Here is a 21,750-nt window from a genome sequence, read left to right on the forward strand (position 1 = left end):
AACACCAAGGAATTACCAGTCCACCCAGTAACAGAGAGCAACAGGAATCTCAGGAGAAACCCTGGGTTTGTGAGCTTTTCCAGGCAGAAGCAATAAGGATTCATTCACTTTGGGTTCACACATCACCAGTCTACACACACAAATTTGATTACGGACTGCCATGACGTGTTAGTCTAAAAGGCTTTTATACAAAATCCAAGTCTCAAGTTGTAAGTATTTACTTAAGATAAAATATTTCCCCCCATACAATCTCACTTGATATGTGAGCCTCACATCTTACTCTAATCAACAAAACTGCAAGTGCGAGAGTCCCATGTATGATGTATATTTTCTAAGAGCAGAAGATTTTCTAATCCTAGGAAGCTGAGGTCAGTGGAAGTTGGAGCAATGAGCCCTTTGCTATCAGAAATGGTTGGGAGCTCTCACCAGCTCTCCAGTTTTTAGCCTTTAAAACAACAACAAAAAAACCCCAACATAGGAAAACCATAGGATCCACAAATCAATGATAATAGACATGGGATAAACACCTGGATTTCAGCAGGGTTGTGCCTCTGGCAACTAGTAAGTAAAGTTGGGTGGGTTTTACCCCACAGATACTAATGCCTCCCGTTAATAGAAAGGACAATGATGTGAATCCATTCAAGGACACATGTCCCGGTGCAGGTGTAGCTGACAGCGAGCGGGTTGCGCTGCCACTGGGAAGCCTGGGGGTCGCCTGCAATTAATTCCACAGCAACAGAAACAAAACCTGTCCATCTGCATCCAGCCTCCTCTCAGATTCCTCCACAAGTTTCGTGTCTTAAGAAAACCATAGCATTGGACCAGCCACTGCCTTAATGTCTCCGGAGACCCATTAAATACCAGCTTTTCGAGGTGAGAAGGGACATTCCCTGTGGGCAACATATGCCTTAGCTATTTGCAAACCTTTTCCATATACATGAAGTGATCAAATCAAAGAGGTCTAGTAGGTAGCAAGTCAAATACTGATAAACACCCACGACCTGATTTTGATATCACTTGTGCCAAGTGTATCAGTGATGTCAGAGGCCCTTCTTCTGATCTACAGCAATTGAGGAAAACGGGGAGTTTCTGGGTTCCTACCAGAAGACACACAGGATTAATAAGGCTTGGAAAAGATAAATATATCAGGCAGGAAACGAGGGTCACATTGTAAATAGGTGGTTCAAATATAATTGTAATATACACTGACAACAAATCTAAAAAAATGAGCTGTTATTCCCAGAGGAATAAGGATAATAGAAAAATTTGTTCATGATGAGAAACTAAATAAAACCAAAAGAATCGATTCAAATGCAGAGGTATAATTTATCAACTAGATTAAGTGGACAGGATAAAAGCTTGTTCATTTTACCAATTACTTGGCTATACTACGGTCCAAAAGAGCATCCTGAGTCTTGAAAGATGACTTGTGCCCCCAGAATTCATTATTTAGAAACAGAGAGGTAGAGAGTAAAGCCTAAGGGGAAATCAAGAGGAATTCACACTGGTGTTTGGGATGACATCAGCAAAAGCCGATACAATGCAGAGCAAAGAACCCAAATTCCCAGTTTCATGAGCCAATTCATACCAGAGAGCAGAAGCCAGGCACATCACCCACACCCACTGTGCCAAGGACACCGGGGGGCTGAGCACCTTCTGCCAGCTGGTCCAGGTACCTTGCCAGCTTATTACTCTCAGTGTCATTTTGAAAATAAGAGTGCAACTTCTACCCAGCACAAAGAATGAACTGGACATTCTGCTTCTTCACCAAAAGGGCCTGGGGGAGGCAGTGAAATGTGTTGCTTCGTGCAGCTGCAGCTTTTGGGGCAAGACATATGGTCTCTTTGTTTTAAACTAATACAACTGGCCAAATTAGCTGTATTTAGAATATGTATATCAATCTTCCCTTTCCCCCTTTCCTTAACTGCTTAGGGAAAGGGCAACTTGGAAGAGACAAAGCCCAAGGGGGCAGGGATGTCCCACCCCAGAGCTTTTTGCTATCCACATCTGGGCTTGGGCAATGCAGCAAAATGCTCGACTTCACAGCCCACAGCCACAGCTACTAGGACCTGAGGTTTCTTTTGTTATTTCTTTGTGGCAGTGTGTCGGGTTTGGGTTTGTTTTAAGAATGTGTGGCAGAGTCTGACGGATTCCTGAGGGTACTTTCACCTGCTCAGAAATTTCAGTCTTTGTCACTCCAGCTGCCTTTGATCAGGAGTATGGGCACATCAGAAAACTGCTTTACTTCTCAGTTTTCTCGCTCTGTCCTTGACTCATATGAAGAAGAGTAAAAAACTGCTCAATTTAAACCAGCAACGTCGTTATTTAAAAACAATGTTACAAACCATGCCCTCCTTTCCCATGGCAGGTAAAACTTACCTGTGCTTACAGAAGAGATTACAAACAGAAGAAAAATGAAATATTCAGCCAGATATTTAGAGGTAAGTAGAGCCATTCTTCAGGATTTTTAATTCTTTGGGTGGATACCTGTGAAGAAAGCGTATTAAGCAAGTGTCACTTCTTTTTCCCAGCTCATTGCAAAAACCATTCATTACACAAAAAAGGTTATAGCCAGCTTGTGCCAGACCGCTTCCACTCCCATGCAGCTCTATGGCTGAGAACACCTTCATGCCACTTCGGGACCAGCATGAGCAGAGCAAGAATCCACGGGCAGTTCCTCACCCTTTGTTTGGTTTAGGATAAACCCACTTGGGAATCCAAATAGACACTCAGAAAGCAACCACCAGATGTAACCAAAACCACCTTAGGAACGCTGCATAAACACATCCCGTGTCAAGACTCTCTAGGGCCGCCTATTCACATGTGCAAGAAACTAATGAAACACAACAGAGAAGGTGTTTGCAGAGTGACAAGTTTTCACGAAGTAACCTTGCAATGGCACCTCTCTCCCCCTGTACTACCCACACATTTTTAGCAATGGTGTTTTGTGCATCCCCAAGATAAACCGTACTCACACTTCCAGGCTGAAGCATGCAGTTTCTTAGATTTCAGATCCAAGAAAACATTGTTTATTTAGTGTGCCAGCTCTTATTGCAAAGCCAAAAGCTGCTTTTGAAACCAGCCTACCTAATGTTGGTTTTGTTTCTTCAGCAGCCAACCCCCAGCAAAAACAAACAAGCAGTGTCATGAAAGTCAAAGTTAGAATTAACATATTTCTCTCCAGTCTCCAGTGATTGATTTTGCAGCTTTGCCCCATCCTCATGACAATTTATTGACACATGTATTCACACGGAGGCAAGGACACCCACTTCTTGTGTATTTGTAAGGCACTGTTTAAAATTCACGTGTAGTCCTTGGAGCCATTAGGTCTTACCATGTAAGCCAGTATCTGAGCAATATTGAAGAAATTTATTTGTAGGTGTCATATCACATCACAATGATGAAACGGGATAAGAGTATGCATCGCACAGCTTAGACAGACGCAAAAAAAAGCAATTGGAAAAAACTCCAGGGTGCCCCAATTTCTTTAGGGTAAAAAGCACATGTTATTTTTCATGTCACTTGTTAATACAAACCAAACAAAAAACAGAAGAAAAAGATACGCAAGAAGCCAGGATTTATCCTGGAGCAAATTTCACAATGTATATATGCAAGACACATGCCTGTGCTTTTCATAAAGGTGATATAGCTCAAAGTACAATGATACGTTTGAACTACATGTAATCCAATGATTGTATTAAAAATCTCATTAGAAGCAGTTTTGTCAAGAAATATTCCAGCAGGAAAACGTTTGCTTGTTTTAGTATAGTGTATTTGACAGCCATGAGTTTTGGAAGCAGCATAGACTTAGAGTTTGGTACAGTCTATCAGGTGCTGAAATGCTGTTACAGAGCAGTAGAAGAGAGGAATGCACTTAATAACGCTATAACTTTGAATGATATACATTATCAGAGAGCAATACTGTCGCTGTGGAATTAGTGCCAGAACCAGGCTGCACGTGTCTGACATTTTAATAGCATCAACCACCACTGTTTGATAAGCCAGGGCTCTTTAAAAGGAACATTATTAGAGGTACGCCCAAAGTACAGCAGTCACCATTAAAATGTCAAGATTTATTAGTGATGATTACACAGCCTAATCTGCAAACCCAATCACTAGATTCTGCCTTAACAATAGAGGAAAAACTAAACAAGCGGTAATACCGCAGGATGGTCATTGCAGATAAACAGTGTTTCTTGTAGCGTGGACACAGCTGTATGTTAGTGTCACATAAAACCAGATTCCAATAAGTTATTGGTCATAAAATACATTCAGATGATATCAGAGCTCACAGAAATAAAAGGGAGGAGCTGATTTTTTGGCAGGGCTGGCATGCATTTGCTCTCCTGTTGCTTCATAGGTAGCAAAGAAATTTCTTTGTTCTGGGTGATTAAAAACTCAGAGGATGGTCTCTGCTCGTGATCTTGTTTCTGACAGTAACCTGTAGCAAACTGGTAGGAAATACGTTTAAGAAATGTCACAGACTTTGCTCTCTTTAGTGCCAAGAACTGCACAGTACTTACCATCAGGCTGTGCAAAATGGCTTCTGGTGTTACATCCCCGGTTGCTCACTGGGGACTGCTTCCCTGATTACATCCATCTTCATCAGCAGAGATCACAACAAGCGATCAGACACTGGAAAGCCATGCCATGTGTGGAGGCGTCAGCTGCCTGCCAGGCTTCGGTGTTTTTGTAGTGTCTGATCTGCCACAGTCCAAAGAATATCCTGCTTATTTTGTGGCTTTTTTTTTTTTTTTTGAGGTAAGGGGTTTGATTCTGCTCGTGGCAAGCCCGAGCTCCTTGCGGCGTTAGGACTAACTGGCACTTGGGTTGGAAAGGCTGAAAGCCGAGAGGGCCAAGAGGATCCGACTCCTCTGATTCAGCCCTGACTAACACACTCCTGGAAAAACGCTGCTCGGAGGATAATCTCAGGAATTTTCCTTTAAAGCTTTCAGTTAAGCATCTTTCCCAAACATCTGACACAAACGCTGACATGTTTGATTTTACTGTTAAATGTAAGAAGAGGAAAAGGTAGCAACTTTTTTCATCAACATCTGCTGGAGAGGACTCCGCTACCTCCTGCCAGCCAGCTTGGGTCAGCTCAGCGCTCGGAGCTGCGTGGGGGTACAGCAACACACTGCATCTCCCTTGAACAGGCGCCACGTGGCTGCCTTCAGCTCTGACGTAACCGGCAATGTCAACAAATCTCCCTGCCGATCCAGGCACTCCGAGAGCATGATGGCCATACAAGTGTCCTCCTAAGCCTATCATCTCCAGCGTTTCTCAAATACCATCTGTGACTCCTCTCTTGGGTGAGAAAAGCTTTTTCATCTAGCCATTACAAGCTGCCTGGCAATGGCAAGTGGGACTTCTATCTCTGCATCTGGCAAGGCAGGCTTTCTGAAATGATTCCCAGCTGCTGGATCTTTCCAAAAAGTGAACAATAGCAGCAGACAATGCTAAAAGTAGATGCAGGAAACCATTAGTCCTCAGCTGGCTGCTACTGCAGGTGTCAGCAGCAACACAGTGCTAGAAAGTGCACTGCACGGTCAGGGATCCCTGTCCACTGCCCTCCCTGCGATTCTTATGCTGGAGGCAATGCAAAGCAGACAATCCCGAAAGCTAAACAGCAAAGAAGTGCTCTGAGTGCTCCGGGGAAACTAGATGGTCACACGCATCATGCTGGGGTCACATGGACACCCTAAATCCCAGGGGCAGAGCAGAGCTCCCTGGGTGGCACAGCCGTTCAGAAACACACGCCAGGCTCCAGCCTCAGCTTGCCACCTTGCGTGACTCTGGGCAACCCCCCAAGCCTGGTATCAAAATTTTAAAAACCTAACTCCCAATACTGTCTAGTTTAAAATGCTTTTTAAGACTGGCTTGACAGACCTCAGAGGATGCACCTTCAGCATCTGCTGAAGATGAGGCTCCTTTCTGGTATGTCGAGCAGGGCATAATGGGAGCATTAACCATCCTTCACAAACATGGCAAGGATGGGAGAAAAGCAGCAGCCACCTAGTCCCCCCGAAAAAGATGTCAAACAGGAGCAAGAAACCTGATGGCAACTACTGCTGCTACTGCCCAGCAAGGGAGGCCACAGACCTGCGCAGAAGCAAAGCGGAGATCCGGAGCTGTCCCGAGAGAAGAATAGGAAAAGCTCACATGGAAAAGTGTCAGCCTGATGGGAGCAAATTCTCAGCAGACAATAATCTGCACTGGTCCTTGAGATGACCTTTGAGTGAAATCTGTGTTCCCCAGGGAGCATCTTTGCCAGGCGAGATGCTCCAGGAGAGCCCCCCGGGTCAGTGCCGTGGCCGTGGACACCCTGGGTGGCCAAACCCAGACCCTCCCACTGCCACAGCTGACGCTGAGGTTTTAGCAGTTTGATGGCTGGCTCTGAACCCTTGTGCATGTTTTCTCATTCATATGCACGAAAGCCAACATCAATTTGGAAGCTGATTCTGGAGAGAGAGAGGAGCTGTTTAATTAGCACCTCTGCTACCTTCTTGCTGATGTGGCATGGTGGCGACCCTCCTCACACCCCACTCAGGGAATTTTGCATTTTAGCCCCAGCTAGGAAGATGGATTTGAGGACCACATTTGCCTTTATGACCCGAGGACACGCCAGCTCTTGCCACAGTGGCACTCCTGTGCACACCCAGCCACAAGCACCGCTGAAGCCTTCAGACAGCCTCACAAATAAACAAACACGTTTCTAGAGAACGCTAATGAAAATTTCCCAGTCCCAGCTCATGACAGCAGCGTAGCAGGCTCTGCTCTACATCTTGATCTTGTGCTTGTCACCCACCCTCTAGATGCTCTTTTTCACTAGCAGGTAGAGGAGGATCAAACTCAGGAACAGACTTTACTTCCCATGAAATCAATATTGGAGCCAAAAGCAGCACTCTGATTTTCTTCCCAATGAACCTTGGTTTCTGACGAATTTATCTAATAACTTTCCCTACAAGGAAGAAGGATCTGCTCACGTATTTTGTACATAAACATCACTGCAAATTCCTTCATTCCTGATGTTCATAAAAACAGATTCTGAATGAGGAGCAGGAGTCAGAGGAAATTTTTACAATGAATACATTAAAGGAAACTAAGGTGTTTGTAAATGTGTTGTGATATTGGCAAACTATTTTGAAACAGAAATAAAAGGGGGAAAAAAGTTATTTTAAAGCTATGTTGTTTCTTCAAAATTAACCTTTTTTTTTTTTTTTTTTAAGAGTCTTAAAGACCTTGAAGAGGAAAGGAAGCATGTTTTGGCTCAGCTAAACAAAATCATTTGCAATTCAATCACTCCACCCATCTGAGGCTGACTGACTCCCAGTTTCACAGGCTTTCGAAGTATTCAGCATTTCACTGAATTAAACCTTCATCCACCGAATGAAGATTTCAAAGCACCAAAGCGGTGGGAAGCTGAGCCCCCTTTGCTGAGCTCCAGGGTGCGCTGGCTTTGCTGTGCCTGCTGGCAGTAACTCAGTGTATAGCCCAGCTAATGCTTTTGGGGGGCGCCAGTCCCACCACTCCGGGGGTAACAGCCCCCAGGACGGCCGTGTATCCTGAATGCATCACACGTACTGAACGTGCCTGGATTAGCTGCAGGTCCATGTGGACACGCACACAGTCCATGCAGGCTCTAGCATGCGGGTGGAGATCCTCCTGCTCAGGAAATCCGCGGGAGGAATATGACAGCTTCCCACAAGCACAACGCCCACGCGACACTTACCCCCACAGCTTCAGTCACACAGGCTTCTGGTGCGTGCCAAGTTAGTGGTGGCCTTTGAAAACATCATCTCGAATGTTCCAAGGGTCCGTGGAGGAACTGTACCCTCTACAGACCGTCCCGAATTTTGAATCCTTTTTTCCCTCCCAAGGTAAGGAAAACGCGTGCAGTGGCTGAAAAGGATCACAGCATCCTGAATCCTCTTCAAACTGCTGCTTTCAGCTACCCAAAGAACTGCATCAGGATGTAAATATTTTTCTTTTTGCTTTTGTGGTACTTCACTGTTTGCATCTGGCTTGCCACGGCTCCACGCCTTCCTCTCCAGGACATTTGCCATTTGCTCTCCTTCTGGGGCGGGAGGGGGAATAGAGATTTTTCAGAGGTTTAGGCACATTCCTCTCCTTCCTTCACCAAGCTCTTCCTTTGCCAATTGTTTAGTCTCAGCCCGGGGTTAGAGCTCTGCAAAGTTTTATTGGGATCCAGGGTCTGGACCTGTCAGAGATTATCAAATAAATCTCCAAAAAGCTAAAAGCTTGCTCTGTAAGTGCTTGTTCCAATGTTGGTCTTACGCTCATAGGCCAAAAACATCTTGCTTCTCTTCCCCTGCACAGCCTCAGAAATCATAACAATTAGGTATTAATAGGAGTTCAAAAGGACTTCAGGGAGCTCCTTAGAGGGTCAGTCCCAGCCGCTTGGCCTCTTGTACCACTTCTCCACCGAAGACGTCAGTCTCCATCGCTTTTTTACTAAGAGGCATCAGGGATTTCTTCACTTTTCTAGCAAACCAGCAGCTCTCCCCTGGCTAAAGCCGACTCGCACCTATCCTACCTGGTGTGGGGATGGAGTCACGGTCTCCTTCTTTGCCTGTAAACCTCTCAGGTGTCCTCTCACCCCACATCCAAGGACCATCAGGCGGTATGTGCCTGATGGTGGCAAGCGTCCCAGCCGAGGAGTTCAGTCCCCACTCAGAGGCACAATATCAGCTGGCCGGTGTGCGGATGCCAGAGCGACTAACTCACTGGGGAGCAAAAGTCTGGCCAACAAAACACTAACCTTTTCCTGGAGCAACTTGTTTGGACATTTCTGAGAATTCCAAAGAAACAACAGGACATTAGTAACAAAACATTCACCTACCTCTTTGAGTAGCCCGTGTGGCAAAGACATGGACAGTCTGAAATTGCCTGCCCCCTCTGTCATGCCGTCACCAAGTAACATTGTGTTCAAACCAAAAAGAGCCTCTCATCATTTCAGGGTAACCTTGTACTTAAACTGCAGTCAGTGAGGTCATCGGTTGTTTCTCAGTTTGCATACAAAGCTCTATTTTTGTCTTTACTTCAAAAAACCAGCAGCATAAACAAAAAATCAAAGAGAATTAGCCACTAATACTGGCAGTATTTCAGTCCTCAATGGGAGCAGAAAGTCAATACAAGCATTGTCTGAAAGAAACGCAAGAATTTACCCTGTGCAACACATACTTTATCCTGGGGTTTATTCCTGTAGGTCTTTAATTAAATGTTCACATCAGTTGGACAAACAGTGTTTCACCAGTCATTAGCTACAGACAGACACGCATTTATAACTCTTTGTTGTTATAACACTGCATATATTCAGTTTGATTAGAAGATAGTGTCGCAAGATTATGGCATGCTTACCAGGCAGGTGTTACTGAGCTCACCTGAGACGCTACAGCAGATGGACACTTAGGTTTTTGAAAAGCAGGCATTAACGAAGGGAAAACAGGACTGAAGGGAGAATTCTCTACCTCTGCTGAAGTACATCTGTTTCACTGGATGTTACTAAAGTTTCCACGCCAAATTTCATTTCCAGTTCCTGTGATACCAGAGAGCAGGCTCTTGCCTTCAAAACTTACCTTTTGATATCAAATCACAGATACGTAAAAACACTTCTCTCCGGGAAGGGCAGCCCACAGGCTTCTCCTATTCTGCCCTGTGAAGCACCATTTGGAAAATAAAGCTCTACCACAGTGGGTGAGATGAGAATATATTTATTAGTTATAAAATACACAAGTGAACACCATCGGTTTGGTACAATCCCATGAAACAAGAGCAGGTTTTGGTGACAGCAGGGGGCTTTGCCTGGCTGGTGCTGCCCCAGTGATGCTAACCCCCGGGGGCTGCAGCCCCCGCAGGGATGTGCTCCGAGTGGTTCTGAGAAAAAGCGAATGTTAGCAACTCGTTGGCATTAGCTGGGCATTGATACTCTTTCAGCTTCAAGGGAACATAATGTTGTAAAGAAGCAGCTTTCTGATAACCAGCATGATTAAGGACTTTAATCCAGGAGGGTTTGGCTTGTCCTTTATAGCCAAGCATGGCAAAACTCCCTGAAAAACAGACACAAAGAGAGTGACCCTCTGGGTAGCAGCGTGGCACAGACCCCCTCCACACATCATGGAAACTTCTTAGCCCTTCTTTTTCTCCTTGGATTAAAATAATAGAACATCTAGGAGAGAAAAAGAGTGATAAAAAAGGCAATGGGCCTTGCTGAAGCTGTAACCTCACTGCATCACAGATCTGCAGGTATTTCAGTAAGCTAAGGTAGGTTCCCATACATCAGTTAGCAGGAACATTGTTTCACTCTTTATTTTTGAACGACTGATACTTTTTCATATTTGACTACATGAAAATGGTTAGGCGCTTGAATCCTTCTTTTATTAGTTTACATCAGTTTCTTCCTGTTATGCCTAAATATCCCCCATGTCAGCTCTGCTCTGGCCCTCTGCTGTCACAAAGTACAAAGGCATTATGTATTCTTCCATTTTAATAATAATGTCTTGTGTTTATATTATGCTTTTCATTGCAAAGACTCCCAAAGGCTATTTGCAGCTGGTTGGATCTAGACTATTCCTGTAAACACTTCTAATTTAAATAAAGTTTTGTGAAACCAGGCAACAAGACCCTAAATCCTGATCCTGCTGGGGTCAAAAGGGTCGGGGCTTTTTTGCATTATTCCTGGCGGAAGCAATATGCACTCGGGAGCAAGGTTCCAGCCTGCCCTGAAATGCAGCCCCCCGGCGCGGAGCAGTCCTGCGTGCGATCGCTTTTGGATCTGTGAAGTCAAATAGTGTGCATACTTGAATCAGCGGGAGAAAGCTCATGAAGCAGAACATAATTACCCAGACTGGAAATCAGGGCAGCCACGTGGGTGAGCACCCTTGCGCTTAGGGAAAGGAAAACAGGGGCAGCACATGATCGGCCAGCGGTGGCTTAGTCCCACTGCTGGACGCCAGCATCCCACCGAAGTGGCAGGGCAAGGAGATGGCCACCAACCACCGTGTCACCAGGATGCTAGTGGCCCTGCTTGCTGTGTTGTGTGCCTCAGGAGTAGTTGGGGCTGCAGGCTGAGCTGAGCTAAACTAACCTGGAAACGCTGCACCCAAACAAGTGGCACAGGTGGTTCAGGGACAAATGTTTGACAAAACAAACAAAAAAGATTGCTTTTTAATCAAAAAATTCCTTTCAAAAGTATTCAGGTTTTGATGAAGGAATGAAGCAATGAAGTTTCAGGACAAAAAAAAAAGAAAACCTCAAAAAAACAGTTTTTCGGGAATCAAACAGGCACCAAAGTGAAATCACTGTGTCTACTGTAAAGACTGTGCTGTCCTCCCCTGGAATGGTCATAGCAATGAGCTTTGAAACTTGAACCAGAAATTGATGTAAACTTTAGTAAAGCAGTAGGGAACAAAAAAAAAATATCCCCAAACGCCCAAGAGAAAAAGGAAGCTGGAAATACAGCCAATTCTCCATCTGATCTCTGCTCGAGAGACTGCATAAGAAATTTGAATCAAGCTGGCTTGTTGCTCTCTTGATTTCCTTATCACTCAAATTATTCCTGCAAACCTGGGCACAATAGCCCCCAGATTTCCAGTAGGAAACCCAGCATGGATTTCCTGGACCAATGAGACCAATGGATTTTTTGCAGCAATCCAAGGTAAAATTGTCATAAGAACTTTCCTAAACTGGTGATTGCTCTTTCCATTTATCCAGAAAATAAATAGCTCTTACTTAACTTCAGACTATTTTCTTTTTCATCAACTTTTCAGTTTATGATTGTTTTTCCTTGCAAAGCAGTTGAATTTTAGAGATGGTATCTTTATCAAATGATTTCTCTTTTTTTTTTTGGGGGGGGCAGTTAGAAAAACAAGCTGCCTTTAGAAGGAAAAATTTGCAGTGTGCAGCTTCTCACTGGCAGAGTAGGGTTAAAATCCCTAGGTAGCTCCCGTACTTTTCACCATCCCTAACACGAGGCTTTCACTAGGTTATACTGGCATATTGTAGTAGGAAACAGATTGATAAGCACTGTATTAGTATGTGTACATTTTTGATACGGAAACACACCGATAACTCTTAAGCAAAAGAAACATGGTAGAATAAATACATTTACCTTCCTTGGGGAAGACAATAGGCTTTGCTGAACCTAACCTGGTAAAAACAGACATTTCAGAGCTCCCCATCACATCTGCGATATCACTAGAGCACACGAGAACAACTGATCTGAAAAGAGAGACAGTAGTTACTGCATGGTTGCAAAATATTACTTCATCAAGAATCTGCAAGACCGTTAAGCTCCTATTCAGAAAAGTACTTAAGAGCTTGTTTAACTTTAAGAATATGCTTAAATCCCTTTGAACTCAATCACACGTCGGCTTTCTGAAGTTTAAGGCTCCGTTTAAACGTTCCTAAATTAAATATGTGCTTCACATGGAACCAAAATGAGCACAAATGACTGCTTGCAAGTGCATCCCTTATGGGAGAGGGACAGAGGCACAGAAGAAATCCAGTTGCTGTGCCATCCTGGGACTCTGAGACCACCTGTATCCTGGGTCTGATTTCCAGTCAAGCTTCAGTCTGGCTTTGGTCCTCACAGCTGTGCTTTCAGCCCCCAGTGAGCTGTACCTGAAATGAATTACAGGCACAACTGGCTGCATTTAGCTGGATGCCTAGACTTGCAAAATATACATCCTACCAGAAAATCAAACTGAATGTACAGACATTGTATGGGTATACGTCACTTTATGCACGCTTGATACATGTACATACTCGTGCATTAATACAGATGCAATAACTCAGGAGTGTTCGAATCTTTGGTCATGAACTGCTCAGAAAAGTCTTGGTCTGAAAGTCTGTTTTCTGATTATTTGACCTCTTCTGCCAGCAGCCAAGAATTTATCTATAAATCTCAGTTGTTCCATGTTTATGTGGCGACACATAAAACCACAAGGAATGTGGGACAGACACAAACAGAGATGATCCAGACCATTGCCAGGACACATGCAAGGTAACAGAGCCTGCGGGCAGGCAGGTCTATTCATTGGCTCACCCAGGAAAAGTCCTATTGGAAAATCTGGCACACCTATGATTTTCATCTGTCACAAGAGGCAAAAACAATCAGTAAGTGTAAACAGAAACCAACCCGTTTCAGAAACGGAAAACTGAATCATCAGCTGCCAGGAAACTGCTGGACACCAGGATAGGTGCGCAGGATTGCAAATGGCATTGCAAGGACCTTCTCTACTCCACGGTGGAAAAGCAATGGTTAGTTTTGAAGGAATTGCTAGTTTTCCAGAAAAAGTGTTTCTGTCTGCTCTAAGCTGTGCAATCCTGGGACAGACACACTGCTTCTCTCTTATTATCTGGGTGATATTTGGGTTTTCTAAATGTTAAATCTGTGCCAGATTTCTCCAGAGCACAGGTTTGGTTACAGAAGTAGGCAATTTTCCTTTCTTTGTCTATCACCCACGGGCTGCTAAATGAACCAGGCTCTCAGCAGTTTGCTTACCTTTCTTTTATAAATGTTTGAACATAATCAGTTATTGCACTGGCAACTTTTTCACCAGTAACCATCCCAAAGTGCCGCCTACTCACGACTGCTCCTGAACATGCATCTAGCACCAGGAAGAATAGCCCACGGCTACTGAACAGGAAAACTGAGTCATTTATCTGCAACAGAAAAGAGAGGTAAGTGTTATGGAGGCAGGCTGGGGAGCTTCCGACTCAGATCATTCTTCTCCATAAGGGAGTTACAAGCAAGGAAAATATCAAGGGTGTACACCCTATAATTTTAAATGCATTATTTGTACAGTTGAAGTGACATCACTGATAGATGGTCAGTGGTAGGAGGAAGCAAAACTCTTAGTTTTCTGTGGGGTACAAAACCATGAGAAATGAGGTCATTGGCATCTTTGGGGGATTAGGAAGATGCATTTGGGAAGCTGAGGACCCTGGGAGTAAAATGCTTAGTTCAGTCTTAATACAGTGTCTTTCCATGGGGGGAAAATTACTGTCACTTGGCAAAGCAGATTTGACCACGGAGCAAGGGAGAGGTGCTGAGGCAGCAGATGGGGGAATAGAAGTGACTCATTAACTTTTTTTGCTTTCCCTGGAAATTTAAGTATCAAAACCAAAAGACTTCTTGGTAGGGCTGTCTCAAGTGCTACAAAGAAGCTGTAGCACAAGTGGCTCCTACTCTCCTCCTTTCCTGCAGCAAGGGCTCCTTCCTCACAGGATATGCCACCGTATTTGCTTTTAGAAAGGCAAAGGCTCTCTGAGGTGCCTGGCACTTGTGCATCCCTGGGGACAGCCCAGTCAGGGAGGACACAACCTCCACCAAGGAGATCATACCGAGGTGAGGCTGTCTGTCAGAAAGCTGAGCCCAGGGCACACAACATGCCACTGTAATCCACAGAGTTGTCCAAAGTCAGCAGGCACCATGGAGCTCTGATACATCCCATCAATGAGACCTGTATGTCTCCAGGCAGTGTAGGGCCAGATGGAACAAGGGAGCCAAGTGTTAAAAAGTGCCTTCTGCAAGATGTTGGAGGATGCTGAATGCAACAGTGAGCCAAGGGTAAGGGGAACATCAATGTGCAGGCCATGGGTGGACAGAGGGCAGTGAGGAGGAGCAAAGACAGGCTAAATCTTTTGCCTGGTCCTGGCTGTCTCACACTCCTAAGCTTGGTAAGTGTGTCAAAGTCTGGATGCACACAGAGCAGAGAGCAACCACCACTACAAACTGACCTAAACAAGAGCCATGGTCAAAAGAAACAGGCCTGCTGTGTGTCTCGCCCCTGCCCGCATGCTGAGGACCCGATGAGGAGCCAGCACAAGGGCTCGTGTGGCCCCACGGGGGCTGGAGCAGGACACTACTGCACCTGGTTCCCTCAGTCCTTGGAGAAGCTTGGATTATAAATCAAAAACATTTCTGACTTTTGCTCTTCATTCAGCAAAACAAGAACAAAACATGTGGTTTGGTAATGAGGCCTCCTCTGCTTCACTTCTTTACTTCCAGATTTTCTGCATCTTTTAAGATTCAGGGTAAGAATCCTTCTTTAGACATTAATCCTTAACATGTGCCTAGCCTAGCCTTTATTTCAGCTAGGAGTACTTGTGTTGGAAATAAAACTTCCTTTGAAAAACAATACTTTGCATTAAAGCTTTAGAGAAGGCAAGGATGCTTTGAGGATGCTACACCCCTCCTGCAAGTATCTGCACTTCACTGCAGGTGAGGATGCTGCCTCCAGTAACACCTGCTTGCTAGTGGCTTTGAATACATTTTTGATGGTACAGCCAGTGCATGTGGCAAGAAATCTTGGCTGCTCAGACTCCTTAAGGATGCTGTACCGGCTTTGCTTGGCATTTGTTAGCATTAATTATAATTCAGTAGCCCACAGGCACATAAGCCTGGACAGTGTCCTTGCAAGCATGACTTCAGTCACCCTTCACCATCTGGACAGACATATAAGGCATGTGCAGGGACATCCTGACAACTCCAAACCCCTTCAATAGTGAAATACAGTTATTTTTAGCTTTTAGTGCAATGCAAGTAGAGAAAATCAGAAAAACAAACTTGGGGTTTTTCCCACATCCTTTGTAAACAATGATTTCTGGTGTGCTTCCCCCTACCCCCCTTCCTTTACATTAGTGTGGTGGTGTTAATTCTTCTTCTGAGGTGATAAAAGGCCTTTTTTTCCCCCCCCAAGGGCTCAAATCCTCATCTGAATAGAATACGAACTCCCAGTGACTTTGATGGAGTTAATTGTAAGGGAGAACAATGCACTTGCCTCTTCCAGGGGAACTTCCCATTTCCTTCCAACAAGGCTCAGCAAGATTTTGCAGTAACCTTCCTTGGAGATAAAGTTTCCCCTGTTTCATCACCATTTCAAATGTGGTAAAACACAACATACCTTAATGAATGCAGATGTCAAGTGGTTTTGTACCTCCGCCCTGCCAAGAGACTGGATCTGGATCCTTACATACTTGACGGAGGGCGTGCTAGTGATAGCCAGCTGCAATTACACCAGAGACAGAAACTTAAAAACAAGCTCACTACCTGGCTTTCATCAACAAAATGACACTAGGTACCATTGCTCATATAGATACGATCGCAAAACTTTAAGAATTCTTTTTTCAAACTGTCATCCTGGTTCACAAGTAAGTGCTCGTTATGAAGACACCATTTATCACAGGATTGTGGCAATGCTGGTTGGAAGGACCTCTGATGGTCACTCTGCCACTGAGTTTAAAAGTCAAATATGAATTTCATATATTCTGCCTGGCTATAAACACAAGCGCAGATCTGCATGAGCCTGAAGTAATTCTACAGGATTTAGATTGGAGTGAATTTACAGTAAATGAGAAGAGAACTTGGCTCTGATTTTCCAGTTATTCCTATTAACCAGAATTACTTCCCAGTCTGAAATTCAGCAGCAATGTCATACTTAGGAATTCAAAGTTAATCCAATCCGAGCCCTCTCAAGAGTCCTTTTTTTTCATGTTTAAAGGAAAAAAGTGGGGAAAAAAAGGTGCCATGAATGTGCATTCACATGCTTCCCGTTGGGCAATTTCTTTGAGCCTGCCTTTGAAGCATAGCACAAAACGCTGCCCAAATTCAGACCCAAACCCTTCCCGCTACACAGGTTACATAGCGCTGGGCAGATTCCCCCGTGGGAATTCCTCACGGCTTTTCTTTACACACGCGGTACCTGTGGGGCCCCGCACACCCTGCACGGCCCTGCTGGGTGCTGGGACATGGGGTGCTGGGGAGCTGCTGGCCTCTCCGGGAAGGGGTTTGGGGCACAGCTCCAGGACCCCCCTGGGTACATATGCGCCGTGATTTTGATACGTTCGCAGCCTTGCTGAGAGCAGTAACTGTGTCCTTCCCGCGCTTCACGGGCTTGCAGGTGAACGAATAGGTACCTACAAATGAGAGCAGAGGGATCAGAGACGAGCTGAGCAGAGGCGGAATCTGCACTTGCCAAACTGCATCATCCTTCCCATTTCCCGACATCACCAACTGTCTTACAGCGGTGTGACGTCACACATTTATTGCAGAATGGGTCCTGCAAGGATGCAGGTCCAGCTCCCCTCTCATCCAGGCAATCTCATCCCCCTCACCAGGCAAGCAGGGTGTGGGGCAGCCCCTCTCCAGCCCCAGGCACCCCGGCTTCTCCCCAGCGTGGTGGCATCCCACCAGAGAAGGAGCAGCAGCAGTGCTTGGGCTGTTCTGCAGGCTTGCCTGGAAATATCAGCATCTCCCTTTCAGCTCTGTGCCTTGCACGGTCATGGCCCGCAGGCAGAGCTTAGCCCGAGGCATGCCTGACAAAAGCCTGAAGGCAGCCAGGTCTTCTGGCCTTCGGAATTTTTTATTTTTTTTTCTAGCTGTTCTAAGTATGTTTTCAATCGTGTTCGTTCTGCAGTTCAGGCTGAGGAAATTATATAAACAGCTCAGTTCAGCTCCAGGACCAAAAAGATATGTGAGCTTTAAAGGGATTTTTCATTCTATTTCTTTCAATACTAAATACTTGTTTCTATTTGTCTGGAGAAAGAATGAGTAAGCTTGGTTCCTTTCCAAGGATCCAGCATGTGGGGTTAAAAAAAGAAGGGGAAACATCCCACTCATTATGAAACAGTCTAAAAAACAGCAACAGGAAAAGAAAAAAAGCCAGTCCCGTAACTTCTGTACTCTAAAAGGCTAAAAAAAAATCACTGCTGAGTTAAACAGAGAACCAAAAGGCTGATAGTGCCAGGATTAAGTTAGGTTACCCCACCAATCTGCACGTACCAGGTCCAGATGGCTGCTGGCAGCCAGTGCCTCTTCCCCCACAGACCCACATGTGAAACCATTTTCCCAGCTATTCAGTGGTAAACAACCTGTTTACAGATTTTGGGTAACTCCCACCCCCCTCAAAAAAAAAAAAAAAAAAAAAAAAGGCAGGCAGGATTAATTAGTAAATTGTTATTTCACAATTCCTACAATGAGAGAGATCTGGCCATCAGCAAGGAGCCTGGTTAGCAGGGAAGACATTCTGGGATTTGATTGCTCATGTGTTATGATCAAATGAATAAATATATCCCATTTTATTTCAAATCTGGTGTTTGTGGATTGGTTCCTGAAGTATCTACTTAGTCAGGTGAGGCATCATGGGACCCATGGTTAGACCACAAAACACTTTTTTCCTCCCTAACTATTTTAGCTGACTGAGAAACGCAATTTCGTAATGTGTTTTTTTAACCGAAGGTGTCCTAGAGTCTTATAAAGATATTGCAAGATCTCTAGGACTCTCTTCATGCCTTCAAAATAAGAGATGTACTACGGTGCTCTCCTTTTCCCACAAAATCTGGGTTTTGGAAAGTGATAATTTTAGAAATCTCTCTTCATGGGAATATGAAGAAGTTGAACCCTCCCAAATGATCTCGGCGTTGAAGCTGCAGCAGTCATGAGAGGGCTCCTTCTCATGGCCCTTTGGGGTGCAGTGGGTTTGAACAAACATTTACACCGCACCCACACCTGTGGAAATCTGAGCAGGAGGGATGCCTAAAGGAGCTGGGCCCAGCCAAGAAATCAGCCATTCTCTTAACAGCAATGCAAATCCCTGCTCGGTGATTCAGGCACAGGCCTACCCCAGGCACTCCAGCCTGTACATCCACTGTGAAATGCCATCAGTGAAAGGACCACGCAAGATGAATGGGCTTGAGGTTTAACTATGAGGAAGGGAAAGGACGTGCTGGGACTGGTAAGAGAAAGACCCTGAGGGTTTGCTGCCCGTGCAGGGGCAATGCAGGGCTCACCCTGATGCTCTGTCAAAGTAGAAGAGCCGCTCGCTGGTCCCATTGAGAGCGCTGGCACGGGAAGGAGCAGCGAGGTAGTGCTTCACGCTGTGCACCGTCCCTGTCCGTCGCTGGTAGATATCTGCCACCACCTGAAACACGGCTTCTCTGGGATAGCAGAGGGCAACGCACAGCCAGTCTCCTCTGTTGGCAAAAAGAGGAGGCAGGGGGAAAGAGAGAAAATGCATTTAAGGGCTTGAGTGCAAGAGAGATGGTCTGCAGCCAAGAGTACAGTCTTCAGGGGAAAACAAAGAAATGTCCTTTGAGGTTCTCTTCCTCCTTTAAAAAAACATAACAAATCCTCAAAGCCAAAGAAAATCACATTTTTTTGCTTCGTCTGGAAACAATGGCTGCTTATTACGAAGGTCTGATCCAGAGACCCCAGCTGACCTCAGAGGACTTTGAGTCAGGTGCCAGGATGGCTTAAAATGAGAGATTTTCTCTTCCTTGCCCCATAAGGCTGAGATACAACCAGTCACATACCCACTTGTGTCTCCTGAGGCAGCCGGGGCTTGTTTCAGTTCATCCGGAGCTGCTGCGGGAGAGGGAACCGGCATCCAGCAGACATTTCACCGGGGGCACAGATTCAGGAATTAGAAAGTAATCTCCAGCTTGAACCAGAGCCATGGTCTAAAGAGACCTGCTTCCTCCACTTTACAGCAAAGTTTATTATTATGGTTTCCATTAAAATCTCCCTCTCCCCGTCTCCTTCTTCAGCATCAGTTAGAATAACGAAGGGTAAAGTTAAATCATCTTTTAACTCTTGTCTACCACACTTTCGGCACACTCATTTACCAGAAAGATCGTCCCCATGGCTTTCCTTTATCCTGTGATTTGCATTGCTGCCCTCATGGAGAGAAAAACCGGCTCCACACTAGAAACTCCAAACAAGACACAGAGCCAAAAGATGCAGTTTGGATACAGACGGAAAAGCATCCTCCACAAAAGATCCTGACACCCTTCCCTGTCTGTGGGATGCACTTGTACTGTGCAAAACAGAGAGCCACAAGAAGTTTACGCTTCAAAAGAAAACCTGAATGCCAAGATAATTAGCTTAATTTTATTTTTTCCTTTCCACCCTCTGAAGTGGCTCAGCATGCCACACCAAGGTGCCTGAACCAGTACTGTGGTTAGCTTTCCTTTATAATATCAAAACCATCCAGGCTTTAAAAGTATTCTTTTAACTACCTGGCTTCCTGGTTAAAACATGAGAATATAAATTTGGCTCACAGAAAGACAAATACCACCTTCACTGGCTGTCGTTCTGGGTCCTGCAAAGCTCTGGAAGACAAAAGTTTCTCCAAAGGCTCCCCTGAAACGACCCGCCACCCATCCCTGCATTAAATGGGGGGACACTGCTTCGATTTGGAGAAATCTGGGAATCTGGATACCTAGACCTCTACTTTGTATTACACATGGAGAACACAAAAGCAAAGCTATTTCAGCCTTTTTCTGGTTTTCTCATTAAAACCAAACAAAACTATCTACAGGATGGAAGAGGGGACAGGCTGTTCTAGAATAATAAATCAAAGCTGCACAAAGACCCGTCAGCTTAAGCCAGATACTGCCCTCTAGATTTTAACCAACTCCAGCTGTGTCATAACACAGGACAGCTAGAAAACAGATATATTTTCAGATGATTTGGCCTCCGACTAGAGGAAATGAAAGAAATGCACCACAGCCATATTTGTGGAATATTTTTAGGATGGAGTCCCAAGACATTTGGCTGTTTCATAAGGGTGATTTGCATTGCGTTAGCACATTTCACCCCCTGAAGACACTGTCACAAAAAGGGCTTGTCATCTCCCTCGGATGCTGGGAACCAGCTTTGGTGCTGTGCTACACTGACTGCTGCCTCCCTGGGGAATGAAAAAAGCACTAGAAAAGGAAACTGGATGCTGAAAGAAAAAGAAAAAAAATAAAGTGTGAAAAAACCCACAGCTGCGACAGTCTTGAATTGCTGGGGCATTTGGGAATATAAGCGCTAGTGTGCACGTGAGCAGGCTGAGTGCAATGCTGAAATAAACTAAATCAAGATTGAAAAGATCAAATGAAAAGCACCTACTTCGGAGTTTGTGGAGCAAACAATGGAAATAAGTACACTCCCACAACAAAGGGCTTGGGAGGAGGTGGGAGAAGGGGCAGTATTAGAAGTTATCCTTTAGGTACATATAGGAAAGAATAAGGTGGTTATTTTCTCTTTAATTTAGCGGTATTTTAACAGTTTCCTATTTAGTTCTTTACTTCAATTCTGTTTCTTCAGCTTGTACAAGGTCCACCGTAAACCTGTCCAAATACCTGGCTGTGTGGCTGGACTGGGCTCCATCCTCTCCAGGAAAAGCAAAGCAAGAAACATCAGCACTGCTGCGGGATGGTCCGCAGGGCTCTGCCTGGCAGCTGGCCGGCGGAGGGGGGGTAGATGCCTGTTCTCCAGCCATTGCCAAAACCCAGGGAGAAATGCAACCTCAGGCAACAAGCAGTAATGAGGCATGGGACGCCTTGGACACTGCGTTCAAAGTCAAACAGATGTGCGTGTGCCTTTCTCAGCCACGGCGCTGGCCACCAAGGACCTCCCAGCTGGGCCACAAGTGCAGGAAGCCTTCCTCTCTCAGGGTGGTCAATAAGCTGGAGCTTCTGCTTTATGCCTCTGCTTAAACCTCGCCATTCTGTCTTATTTACAAGCTGCTCCTCTGGGGTGAATATTTGTAGGCACAATCGGAAAAATTTGAATCAGCCTAAATATCTTGCAGGGCATTTGGTCCTTGTTCTGCCACTCTGGGTACTGGCATGTCAGCTGGGATCTGCCCAGGTGCGCCGGGGGCTCGGGGACACACACGGCACTAGCAAGAAGGGAAAACACTGAATTCATAATGGATCCCAAATTATGAATTCCGGGTA

General features: G+C 45.1%; 2 protein-coding genes across 4 annotated transcripts in view; both read right to left on the bottom strand.

The window, feature by feature from the left end:
- Nucleotides 1-21,750, bottom strand: part of CEMIP (cell migration inducing hyaluronidase 1) — a 114,079-nt gene that overhangs the window by 54,108 nt on the left and 38,221 nt on the right. For all 3 annotated transcript variants that reach the window (XM_056345721.1, XM_056345720.1, XM_056345719.1), the window contains exon 2: nucleotides 2,380-2,487. In XM_056345721.1, coding sequence (XP_056201696.1) covers nucleotides 2,380-2,455 — 76 coding nt within the window. In that variant the 5' untranslated portion in view covers nucleotides 2,456-2,487. The remainder of the gene's footprint in view (nucleotides 1-2,379; nucleotides 2,488-21,750) is intronic.
- The window catches only part of LOC130152994 (cell surface hyaluronidase-like), a 50,189-nt gene continuing 38,157 nt past the window's right edge, over nucleotides 9,719-21,750 (bottom strand). Inside the window, 6 exon segments of the mRNA XM_056347384.1 lie at nucleotides 9,719-10,070; nucleotides 12,131-12,240; nucleotides 13,526-13,686; nucleotides 15,930-16,031; nucleotides 16,728-16,941; nucleotides 18,814-18,996. Of these exon segments, the coding sequence (XP_056203359.1) occupies nucleotides 9,850-10,070; nucleotides 12,131-12,240; nucleotides 13,526-13,686; nucleotides 15,930-16,031; nucleotides 16,728-16,941; nucleotides 18,814-18,996 (991 nt within the window). The 3' untranslated portion in view covers nucleotides 9,719-9,849.

The sequence above is a fragment of the Falco biarmicus genome, chromosome 7 (assembly GCF_023638135.1).
Source record: "Falco biarmicus isolate bFalBia1 chromosome 7, bFalBia1.pri, whole genome shotgun sequence".
Taxonomy (NCBI): domain Eukaryota; kingdom Metazoa; phylum Chordata; class Aves; order Falconiformes; family Falconidae; genus Falco; species Falco biarmicus.